The sequence below is a fragment of the Zosterops lateralis genome, assembly GCF_965231275.1.
Source record: "Zosterops lateralis genome assembly, chromosome: 25".
NCBI lineage: Eukaryota > Metazoa > Chordata > Aves > Passeriformes > Zosteropidae > Zosterops > Zosterops lateralis.
The window spans coordinates 6,041,835-6,054,084 of NC_139785.1; the positions used below are offsets into that span (position 1 = coordinate 6,041,835).

A 12,250-nucleotide genomic window follows, 5' to 3' on the forward strand; every position below is an offset into this window, starting at 1 on the left:
GGTTCACGTAGCCCCGACTTCTGTTGCTTCCCATTAATTTCAGCCGCCGTCGCAGGTAGCAGAACACGGCGACAGCTAATTACTCTCCCTTCCCCTTCCCTGCCCGTTTGCTCGCGGCAAAAGAAAGCCAGTAAATTCCCAAAGTCCCCCCTCTCCCCGTCCCAGACCTGTCCAGGAAGGTGCAAAGGCGGGGTGTTGAGGTGGGATGTGCCCACGACGTGCCAGCTCAAGGCCTTTTCCCAGCCTGGCACTGGGATGCTCCAGCAGGAAAAAAACTCCAGAGGCCTCAAAGGAGGAGGAGAGCAAAGGTTAGTGTGGTCCCCTCTCACCCTTGGGACAACAGGGAGCCTCTTTGGGCTTCCAGCCCCACGTTCAGGGAGCTAAAGGAGAAGGGGACACATCCATGGAAGTGCTGCCAAATCCCCCTGAGCCTTTTCCAAGTGGAGGATGCTGCACTGGCAACACCAAGGAGGTTTTTGGTGGGCTGAGCTGCTCTTCAGCTCCAAAGGGAACATGACAGAGATGGGATAAACCCAGGCCAGATGGGTATAAGACCCTACAGAAGCTGTAGGATGTGTCTGGGCAAAGCTTGCTCTATATGGAAGGAGGGAAAACATCCAAATTAGCAAACTCCTTCTGCCAGAGGGTTAATTCACCCCCTGCTCAGGATCACTGTGACACCTCTACCCTCTATTTCCTCACGGTGACACTGGCCTGTGCTGTGTCCAAAAGCGAGTGACAGCCCAGGTGACACCGTGGGCAAACAAACCTCCCTGGGGAAAATGCTGCTCCTCGTCAGGAAACTGCTGCCAGCGAGGCAGGAGGGCTGGGATTTTCAGCCCCAGCATCCTCAGCTAAGGAAAGGAGCAGAGGAGCTGTGCCTGCAGCACAGGACAGCCTGTCCAGCCCTCCTTGATTCTCAACGTCGTGAGATGCCAGCAGATTTTACAGAAGAAGGATTCTCACTTAGAAAATGCCACTGAGGCCAAAGATTTTGTGAAAAATCTGTCAGTTTTGAGAAAATGCCATTAACCCTCTGCCTTCAGAAGAGAAGACACAGTGCAGGCTGTAACTTTCCACTCTGGCTCTGGGCGTGGATCGCTCCGAGGTCTCTTTTCCAACCAGGTTTTTCTTGCATTAAAATCGACCTGGGTGTGATTATATAAGCGAGCATGAAGAAAACTTCCTAAGGAAAGAGCAGCTCAATTTCATCAAAACCATGTTCTCTACAAGGGCAGAGGGGGATTTTTTGTCTCTTGGGAAATTGTGTTTGAATTTTGTTTCTTTTCCCTTGTTCTCCTAACTAAGAGAATAAAAGGTCTGGGATTAAAATCTTGGGTCAGCAGGACCACGGGGGTGGTTTGGTGGCTTCATCCTAACAAAGAACCCAAGGGAATATCTGTGGGTGAGATATTTGATCTCATGTGCTTTCCCCAGGAAGAAAACCCAATGCAAAACCTGTGGCTCCTCAAAAAACCCCCAGCAAGGAGTTTTGTATTGGTAGCAGGGATGGCCCTGTGGATTTTTGTCCACAAAAGGGGATTTGGGTTGTTTAAACACTCTTCCTTTGTGTTCAGAGTTATTTACTGACAAATATATTGGGGAGGGATTAAAAATAAATATTGTCTGAAGATCTGGGATCCCTGTCTGAGCATGAGGGAGATATATTAGAATGGTCCTTGCCCAAGGAGAAGAAAAAAAATAAATCAGGCTCCCTATTTTTGTTTTTAAGGCAGAATAAGTTAATTTTCACCAGTGGTGGGGTTCTGAGTGACCCTGGGGGTGGCACCAAACTCACATTCTGCCTTTTCAAACCTCCAGGTGTCTCAGTCCTGGGGATTTACACATCCCATCCTTCTCTCCTGGCCAGGGCGAGGTGCAGGGGGCTCCTTTCGTGGACATCCCACTCCAGAGGGTTCCAAGCTTCAGTGCTGAAACATCTGCCACTTTGACAGAGCGAAGAGCTGTGGGATCTTATGGAAGGGAAACAAATCCCCCCTCCATCAGTCAGAGGCTTTAAGCAGAAGGAAGCCCCAGCGAGCACTGCTGAGTCCTGTTTGCTTGTCACAGTGGTAGGGAAAAAGCCTCGTGTGAAGTTTACATGTTAAAGAACTCAAGAAATGAAAAACCCAAAGTGATTACATTTGTCATGTCTCTCTTTCTTTTCTTTTTTTTTTTTTTTTTTTTCCCTGCCTAAAACCCTTTTTATGGGAAAAACCATGCAATTAGTTTTAAGAGTAAAATCTGTCATGAAATGAATCCCGAAGCCATTTGCAGCAAAGTAGAATCAGGGGACAGGAAGGGTGACGAGACCTGTGGCCTCAGGATGGGTGAGAAGGAAGGAAAAGGGTAAAAGGGGCATTTGCAGGCAGAGGGGACAGTAAAAACTTTTGATGCCAAGATGGCAGCAAAGGTGTGAGAGAATCTCACATCTGCTGGTGGAGAAAAGCAACACAACATGGCTTGGGCACAGATCCCAAGGGTGGGAACAGCCAAGAGGCAGCACAGAATGCCAGAATGGTTTGGGCTGGAAGGGACCTTAAAGCTCATCTTGTTCCACTCCTGCCATAGGCAGGGACACCTTCCACTGTCCCAGGCTGCTCCAAGCCCTGTCCAGCCTGGCCTTGGACACTCCAGGGATCCAGGGGCAGCCACAGCTGCTCTGGGCACCCTGTGCCAGGGCCTGCCCACCCTCCCAGGGAAGAATTTCTTCCCAATCTCCCATCCAGCCCTGCCCTCTGGCAGTGGGAAGCCATTCCCTGTGTCCTGTCGCTCCTCAAGGGAGTGGGAACCCTGCACTGGAGCCTTCCACTCTGCTCCAGTGCACAGGGGATCACCCCAGCTGGGTTCAGGGATGGTGTGGAAGGTTTCTTCGTTGAGAATCAGGCTGATGGAGCAGAAGTTTTGTCTGGTTCCTTGACCAGAGATGATTTTTTTGCCCTGGACTGTACAAAGATCATTCCTGGGGTAAGAACCACGTGGATCCTTCCCCAGCCTGCCACGCAATTTGTTTTCCCCACCAGCTGTAAATATGAAACCAGGGCTATTTGTATCTTTGACATTAATTGACTTCTGGAATTAATAACTCTTCTGTGTAACCAGGAACACGATTATTGCTTTGTTGTGCTGATATCCAGCTGGAAGGGATCGCTCCTACCAGGAAACTTGATTGTACTAATTAAGCTGTACCAGGCGGGTCATGGTAACCTGTCCCCAGAGGTGCCTCCTCTTTTATTATCCACGGATGGTTCTGCAGAGCCAGAATGGATGGGGAGCCTGTGTGCATGCTCAGGGCTCCCAGGCAGGCGGGGTGAGTGCCTGATGGATGAGGTGGGACAGGGATGGACCTGGTTACACAAAGCTCTTTCCTCCCAAAGTGTGCTGACAGCCCGCCCTGCTCCCCATACCCGTATTTTGTCTCCTCAGACAAAAATAACTGTGAGAGGAGGGGTGTTTTCTGATGCAGGAGATCTCACAGCCAAAGCCAAGCCAAGGGCCCATGGCAGTGACTCTGCTCAGTGCAGTGTCTGCTCTCCTGCTCATCACTCCTGGATGGGCACTCACAGAATTTCCCAAGCCAGAGGGACCCACCAGGATCAGCCAGTGCAGCTCCTGGCCCTGCACAAATACCCAACAATCCCACCCTGGGCACCCCTGGGTGTCCAAACTCTCCTGGAGCTGTGGCAGCCTCGGGGCTGTGCCCATTCCCTGGGGAGCCTGGGCAGTGCCTGAACCCTCTGGGGGAGCCTCTTCCCAATATCCAACATAAACCTCTTCCCAATATCCAACATAAACCTCTACTGCCACAGTTCCAGCTGTTCCTGCAGATCCTTTCCTTTGTCACCAGAGAGAAGAGAGGACTCAGGGAGGCTTGGGGCTCTCAGGGACCCCATGCACCACCTGCACCCCAGACCTCTGTCAGCAATGTGACACATTTCCTCCTGTTCCAAATCTCCTCCACCACCTGTGCCCTGCTCTGAGCTCACCGTGCCCAGTGCAGGGGCACTGCAGACCGTGGCCAGCAGAGGTGACCCCACCCACTCAGGGGGATGTCCCACCCCAGGAGATCCCATCCCCTGTGCCCCCTGACCCCTCCAGCACCTGAACCTCTGCTCTGGCCCCTCCTGGGCTCAGCTCTGTGTTGGGCACAGTTATAGTGGCTGTTTAAGGGTTACACAGAGATGGTGATAGAGCTGCTCTGTTCAAACCATAAAAGAGTGTGCAAAACAAGGAGAGGTATTTTTCCCATAACAGACTTTTCACTCGGTGTGCATTGCTCGTGATGTCCCCAAACAGATGGCTCTGCCAGCTCAGTGCCAGGCCCCTTAATCCACTCCAGACACCAATGGATCCCTGACCAAGGAGCAGAATGCAGCAGACACCCGGTGAGGGGCAGAAAAGGAGCCTCTCAACAGCACCATCAAGGCCAGAGCAGCACCAGGGAGCCCCAAAGTGGGGACAAAGACCCTGCCACAGCAGGGAGGAGGGGCTGGCTCCAGCCATCCCATCCCTCAGCAGGGCCTGGGGGCAGCAGAGGCCGTGGGGATGAGCCACAGTGAGCTCCAGGCAGTGAGAGACACGGGAGGAGGTGGAATGGCACAGCCAGGGGTGCTGAGCTCTTCTGGGTCACCTTCCTTTGCAGGGAAAGGTGGGATGCTCTCAGCAGAGGGCTGCACTGAGGTGCCAGGAGTGCCACCTTACCTGTACTGGGTGACTGCCGGGTTGGCCTTGGCGGAGCAGTGGAACTTGACAGTGTTGTCCTCCAGCACGGGCTGCGGCTCCACGGACAGGTTCACCAAGGGAGGGTCTGCAGACAGAGACAGCCTGTGAGCAGCCCAAAGACACACTGCACCCTCCCCCTGCCTGCTGCCTGACACATCCTCGGGCTACAGAGCAAAATTTGGCTCTGGGAAAGCCTGGGAACAGCACTGAGACTCCTTGGTGCTGTGATATATCACAGAGTCACAGAATGGCTTGGATTGGAAGGGACCTTAAAAATCATCCAGTTCCACCCCCTGATGTGGGCAGGGACACCTTCCACTAGACCAAGTTGCTTCAAGTCCCATCCACTGGCCTTGAGCACTTCCAGCTTCTCTGGAACCTCTGCCAGGGCCTCACCACCCTCACAGGGAAGAATTTCTCCCTGAAATCTCATCCAGCCCTGCCCTCTGGCAGTGGGAAGCCATTTTTCAGTTTAAAGCCATATAACACTGTCAGACAGGCTGATGCCATGAACGCTGCTCTTCTCTTGAAGGGCTTCAGTGAATAAGACAGGAAGAGGAGCCACAGACACCGTTTGATGTAACATTTCACTCGGAAAATGTGACTGCTGGCTCTGACTCTCATTTAAGGACATAAACTCGCCTGCTTTGAGACATACCAGTTTAATATCTCGCTGTATAACAATGATCTTTTGTCTCTCCTCTAACTTTAAAGTGGCATTTCTGCTCTTTCATCAGCCTAATCATCTCTGCCGAGGCCTTACTGGTGTCACAGGCAGCTCCAGTCTTCCAAATGCTCCTCAATTTCTCCCCTTTTCACGTGAGAAGCATCTAAATGCTTTAGCAGCAAATAAAATTTAGGAAAGAACCTATAAAAGCGAGCTGGAAATGGGTGAAATGTTCAGATGAAGAATACCCAGAGTTGTTTTAATTTTTTCGTGGTGGTTGAGGTGGGGTGTCAGGCCATCAGCTTAAAACATGGGACCTCATTTGTGGGGAAGAAGGAGAAAGAAATGGCTTTGGGGAGGGTTTTTTTGGTGCCTGAAGAACGAGCTGTCCCATGGCAGAGGGTTTTGGGGCTCATCAAAACAGTTGAGGGACTCTCTTGCCCTTGAGGTGGGAGTCTGCAAAAACACATCCTAAAATGGGACATGTTACATGTTCAGCTTCACCTGCTGCCTCTCTCCTCTTCCAGCAATGTCCTTCCCAGCTGGACAATGGGGAGAGGCTGCAGGTGACAGGGCAGGGGGCAGAAGAGCTGCCGGGGTGTTTCCCCCTGGTCCAGGGCACCTCCCTTGGGGCGATGTTGCCCCTGCATTTCTTGCTTTCAAGTGTTTGAGTCTTTGCAGCAGCTTCTCACGCTGCTTCATGTAAACCATATTGTATTCTTAGAATTTATCTGTGTGTTTTGCATAGTTGTTCTCTGAGGGAGAATTTGACTGGTGGTCACAGTGACCAATGGGGTCAGGAGGTTGTGACCTCCTTGGGCCAATCTTGGTACAAAATGTATATAAGTTGTTGGAGTCAGATAATAAAGAGCCTTCCATGTTTGACCTGCTGTCCTCTGGGAGGGTCCACACCACGTCACAACACGTTGCCCCTCTAAGGGCAGGGGTAACATTTGGTAACCCCAAACGTGTGAGAACGGGGTCCCCTGTAACGGGGCACCCCAGAGCTGGGGGCTGGCTGTGGGGTCAGGGATGCTGTGGGGTCAGGGATGCTGTGGGGTCAGGGATGCTCCAGCCAAGCCCCAGAGTGTCCTTGTGTTTAGCAGGGATGGGAGTTTCCTCTCCCTCCACCTCACTCGGGTCAGGGTCCTGCTGCAGTGACCTGCTCTGGCAGATGCTCAGAGCCTTTGCTGGAAGGTTTTGGCTCCAACTGGGCGTTCTGGTGTGGGAATTAACTCCAAAGCAGCCCCGGGTTATTCCAGCCCTGCGAGGTGCAGGGTCAGCAGCTTGGAGTGTCCAAAGTGACCTCGGCAGTGACCTTGGCTGGGCAGGAGGGGGAAGCAAAGGTGGAGTCCTGGCGGGGCTCCAGTGCCTCCCTCTCCTCCACCCCGCGGTATTTACCCAGCCGGGAGCCTTGGCTTTGTTGTGAGCAGAGCCACCTGCCTTCCTGATGGGAAATTATGACGGGGAAATTATAGGTATTTTCAATTTACCCTAATTTCATTTTAAAATGTGCAATTCAAATGACAATAAAGATGGGCGCAGTTGGGAATATAAATGAGCTTCCCCTGACACAGCAGCCCAGAGATGTATAGTGGGCTCCTAATTCATTTCCAGGCATCCTGACACTTCCCTATTGTTAGACAACAACAGCTAATCACCTTCCTTTGTTAAATATGAATCACACTTCTCTTTAGTAGCTTCCCCATTGTTTGATGGGTTAGGAGCTGTGCCTACAGATTTACAGAGAGGAGCCTCTTTGTATTAAAATGAGCCTGGCACTCAAAATACTAAAAAAAAAAAAAAAAATTTAAAAAAAAAATTAAAAAGACAAAAAAAAAGAAAAAAAAAAGCAAAGGAAATGAATTAAAGTCTTTGATCTTGCCTTTCAGAAATGGGATTGGGCTTTCGAGTATTGCTGGGTGCTGTGGATAGCGTGGGCTCGTGTGTGCCAGCGTGTTTGGGGGCATTTTTAAAGGGAGAAAAGACACAAATTGTAACTCATCAGGATGTAATTCCGCTTGGTTACAATTATAATTCCTGCCTGGCTTCTTGTAATGAATGTGAATGATGGGATGAGATAGAGCCGGCCCATGGGCGGTGGGAGGAGAGGGTGGGAGTGCTCGTGTGAGTGCCGTGTCACACTGGGACTGGTGCTGGGATGGGCATTGGGAATGGCACTGGGACAGGCACTGGGATGGGCACTGGGACTGGCATTAGGATGAGCACTGGGATTGGCACCAGGACTGGCACTGGGAATGAGACTGGGATGGGCAGTGGGACTGACACCAGGATGGGCACTGGGATTGTCACCGGGATGGGCACTGGGTCTGGCACTGGGACAGGCACTGGGATGGGCACTGGGATGGGAATTGGGACTGGCACTGGGATGGGCACCAGAACAGGCACTGGGAATGGCACTAGGACAGGCATTGGGAATGGGCACCAGGAATGGAGACTGGGACTGGCACTGGGACTGGCACTGGGACTGGAACTGGGACTGGCACCAGGACAGGCACTGGGATTAGCATCAGGACTGGCTTCGGGACAGGCACTGGGGCTGGCACCAGGATGGACACTGGGACGGGCACTGGGACGGGCACTGGGACAAGCACCAGGACCAGCACCACTCCTCACTGTCCCCACAGTCCAGCAGGCACCTTGGCAAACCCCTCAGCTCCCCCTGTTCCCACTCAGCACCTCAGGAATGGCCGCAGGCTGAGCTGCCTGGGCTGTGCTGGCACTTGCCCTGCCAGGTGCAGATCCCTCTCCGTGCTCTCTCCTCTATGGACAAGCCCTTCCAAACCTCTTCACTAAACCTAAAATGCCACTTTAGCCCTGGGCTATCCACTCCCCCAGTGGGAAGCACAAAGGCAAATCAAACACTGCAAAGCTCCAAGGATAAACTCAGCAGGAGACTCTCCTGCCCCTCATCACCCTCCACTTTCCTTCTCCTCCTCCTACCTCCTGCAAAAACACACAGATGCAGCCAAATCCCTTCTTGCTATGACAAAAAAAAAGGTGTAAAAATGAGCAAGTGTGTGTGTGTGTGTGCAGAGGCTTGGAGCAAAGGCTTTGGATAAGCAATAACCCTGCTCCTCCCCATCCCGGCACGCCGGGTGTGCATTTCCATGGAGCCACTGGGCTCCTGCAGTATAAATAGTTTATGGCATATCAAACTATTAAACATGATTTTAATCCCACTTGTGATGTTCGGCGCATAACTCACAGGAGGCTGACTTTGATGTGGCTGGTGGAACGGAAATCACATTGAACAGATGTTCCAGCTGGAGCCGCTTAGTGTTTCCATTACAGACCCTGCACTGGGGGTTTTTCCTTTCTCCTTCTGCCAAACCCCCTTTTTTATATATTTAGAAGGGGAGGGTTTTATGACTCAGCTCTTTCACTGCTGCTCTGATGGTCAGGCATGAGATTGATGGGACACCAACTTCAATTTTCCATCAGCTGAAAGAGGATAACCTCTCCCACCATGCATTCACACCCTTCCCAGGGATAACCTCCATCCTGGTGTTTCTCTGCTGCCTCTGAACACTGGCTGATGTCCTTTTGAGTTGCAGAAGAAAATGAAAGAAAGCAGTAGGAGTGATTTACCAGGCTGCTGCTTCCTGGGAAGGATTATTTTGGTTCCTTGGGATTGTTTTGCAAGGCCGCCTCTCAAACCTTGCAGCTGGGTGATGTTTGCTGTGGTGTGAGTTCAGGGCTGGAGGTGGACAGTGCAGGCTCCAGGGGGATGGAGGTGGAGAGTGCAGGGTCCAGGGGGATGGAGGTGGACAGTGCAGGCTCCAGGGGGATGGAGGTGGAGAGTGCAGGGTCCAGGGAGATGGAGGTGGAGAGTGCAGGCTCCAGGGGGATGGAGGTGGAGAATGAAGGGTCCAGGGGGATGGAGGTGGAGAATGAAGGGTCCAGGGGGATGGAGGTGGAGAATGCAGGGTCCAGGGGGATGGAGGTGGAGAATGCAGGCTCCAGGGGGATGGAGGTGGAGAGTGCAGGCTCCAGGGGGATGGAGCTGGAGAGTGCAGGCTCCAGGGGGATGGAGGTGGAGAGTGCAGGCTCCAGTCCAGGGGGATGGAGGTGGAGAGTGCAGGCTCCAGGGGGATGGAGGTGGAGAATGAAGGGTCCAGGGGGATGGAGGTGGAGAATGCAGGGTCCAGGGGGATGCTGCAGCTCATGCTGGGTTGGGAAGAGCTCCCCAGCCAGCAAATGCTGCCTGCTTTTCCTTATTCTTCCAGAAACCATTTCTTTCTCTCCCCAAGGTGCTGCTTCTTCACTGGATATTGGAAGAAGACCCACAAGCAGGACTTCTCAGAACAATTCCATAGAGAAAAATGAGCGGCCCAGATAGTTTTTGCTTAGGAAAAGCACCTTTAGCTCCCAGCCTTGTGAGTGAAACCTCATGAGCTCAAGCTGGGTTAACAGTTGCACTTGATGATCTTAAAGGTCTTTTCCAACCTTAACAATTCTGTGATTCTGTTACTGGATGCACCCAGAGCAGGCTTTTGCATCCAGGTCAAAATCCACCCCACCTCAGCTTGGTTAATCCATCTTAGTATTTTTCTATCCCATCACCCACCCAGCTTTGGGAAATTGATACCCTCATTAGCCCCCATTAAGAACAACACACTTTTAGTAGCTGGGTAGAATATTATTGTTATTACATTCACAGCATGGAGTATTTAATAGCTCAGAGTGAAAAACTGGTGTTATTTATCAGGTTTTTTTCTCTTTCCCAAGCAGATTCCACATGGCTCAGGGATTCAGCTCACGTCTCCAGCCCACACTGTACTGCCCAGCGTAATGATGTCTCTGCTCCACGTTGTTTGTGTGAGTGTGTCTCCAGCTATTGTAGCTGTTTGCTGGCTGTGAAATAACCCGAGCTATTATCTCATTTTATCTGCCCAGTTCTGTCAGGACATGCAGCCAGCGAACCCAAGAGCCCGGTAATCTTCCGGCAGCAAAAGCTGGAAGTCTTAAATGGCGAATTTTTCTGCTGCGCTCGAGTTTGTTCAGTTGAGTTTGCCAGTTTTAATTGGTCTCTGGAAAGCAGCTGGCATGCTAATAGTGAACATCCTGCTTTTGCAAGTTCGTGGGTAAATAACAGCTGCAGGAAATGGGGGTGTGAATGGAGCAGGGATGGAAGGGGTCAGGAGGAGCCCGAGAGCAGTGGCCACTGCAGAGGAGGAGGGAAGAGGCCTGTGAAATGTGAATTTTGAAGGGTGGCAGATTTTGCTCTGTGGATTTACAGTAAAAGGTGGATGGTACAGCTCTGAACACAGCCCTGTCCCCTGAAGTGGTGCTGGCTTTGTGTCGTGGGAGGGACACTGTCCCCATCAGGTGTCTCACAAAAAACATCACTGAACTGCCTGTAAGTCTGGAAACTGCACCAGAAATCCTAACGGGGCTTATCTCTGCTCCTGGCCATGCCCAGAGATGTTCCTTGCTCACCTAAACCCCTTTGGGATCCATCCCTGCTCCAGAGACCCCCGAGGGCCTGGATCAGGGCACTGTTGGTCCACCCAGAGCACGGCAGCTGGTGCTGCTTTTGCTGAAATCCATGGGCACATGGGAAACAGGATTTCCCTGCAGTTCCTGGTGCCCCAGGGAGCTCAGTGTATAAATGCCCCCTGCCCACCTCTGGGGGCTTTACCCAGCTCGGTCTTTAGGAGGCTTTGGAGGGAATTATACCAAGGATGAGATAAAGATATCAGAAGAGGCCCTTTCCTTGGGCCCTTTGTCCCAGGCGTTTATTCTTTGAAATTCCAGGGGGAAAGACAGAACAAGGAAGCACAAGGCTTATATAGCTCAGGGAAAAGAGAGCTGGACACAGCCAATGGGGTCAGAGGAGGAAGGAAGGGTCACTCTATATGGGGAGGAGGTCAGAAGGGAGAAACCATTCCCCCAGAGAATTACAACAGCTTGGGGCTCATGAAATCTCTGGACTGTCAGGAAGCACCAGTCCATCCCAGTAAAGAGAAACCCACAGCCCCAGCATGCTGCTCCTGACTGGAGCCAGGGCACTGCAGACAGCCCTGGGGCAGCCATGGTGATAGGGCAGAGCCTGGGCTGTCCCAGCAGGCAGAGGTGGCCCAGCTGGCTGTGTGTACTCACGCTGGATGTCGATGGTGACCGAGGTCTCCTTCCCGCCGGGAATGGCTTTGTTGGTGGCGCGGCACACGATGCTCTCCCCGTTCTCGATGTCGGAGGGCGCGATGAACAGGGTGCTCATGATGCTCTCCCTCTTGCCGTCACGGAGGAGTGTCTGCGAGGGGGAAACAGCCATCAGGAAAGGAGTTTTCTACTGGAGAAGGGCCCTTTTCCCATCCCCAGGCTCAGCAAGAGCTCCTCAGCCAAGCAGCTTCCTGCAATAACAGTTCCTCTGGCTGGGATCTGCCAAAAGCCTTAGGGGAATAACAAAGATGAATTTCACTGCACTTCTCTGGGAATTGGGCTCTTAACTCCCATCTGCTTCCCTGCAGCCCTGCTGTGCCTAGGCCAGGGTGGAAAGCTCCAGTGAGACACATCACCCACCACCCCGAGGAAGAGGGAGCCAGAGGCAAATGGCTTCATGATCCTGCAGTCATCTTCTGCCAGGTGAGTGCACAAATGTCCTGTGTTGCAGTGTAGGATGTGCACACAGTATTTATTCCACCCCCATCCCCATGAGCTGTTGGAACCAGGTGGGGCAGTGTTTTCCCAGGCCCCTCCTTTGGGCTCTTCTGCTCATGGCCCATCAATGCCTTGCCCAGGACTCACAGGGAACTCCCTCCAGGAGCTCTCTCTGTTTAATGGGCCATCAAGGAGCCACTGCACGACTCCTCATCCCATTGGGAGATGCTCCCAATG

At 52.3% G+C, this 12,250-nt stretch overlaps 2 protein-coding genes across 2 annotated transcripts in view; one reads left to right on the forward strand and one right to left on the reverse strand.

Annotated features, from left to right (window-relative positions):
- The window catches only part of TIRAP (TIR domain containing adaptor protein), a 383,808-nt gene that overhangs the window by 84,103 nt on the left and 287,455 nt on the right, over window positions 1–12,250 (forward strand). The gene's annotated exons all lie outside the window — the stretch shown is intronic.
- KIRREL3 (kirre like nephrin family adhesion molecule 3) overlaps window positions 1–12,250 on the reverse strand; it is a gene marked incomplete at both ends in the record, with an annotated part of 348,160 nt that overhangs the window by 38,695 nt on the left and 297,215 nt on the right. The window contains 2 exons of the mRNA XM_083877958.1: window positions 4,702–4,807; window positions 11,516–11,666. Coding sequence (XP_083734084.1) covers window positions 4,702–4,807; window positions 11,516–11,666 — 257 coding nt within the window. The remainder of the gene's footprint in view (window positions 1–4,701; window positions 4,808–11,515; window positions 11,667–12,250) is intronic.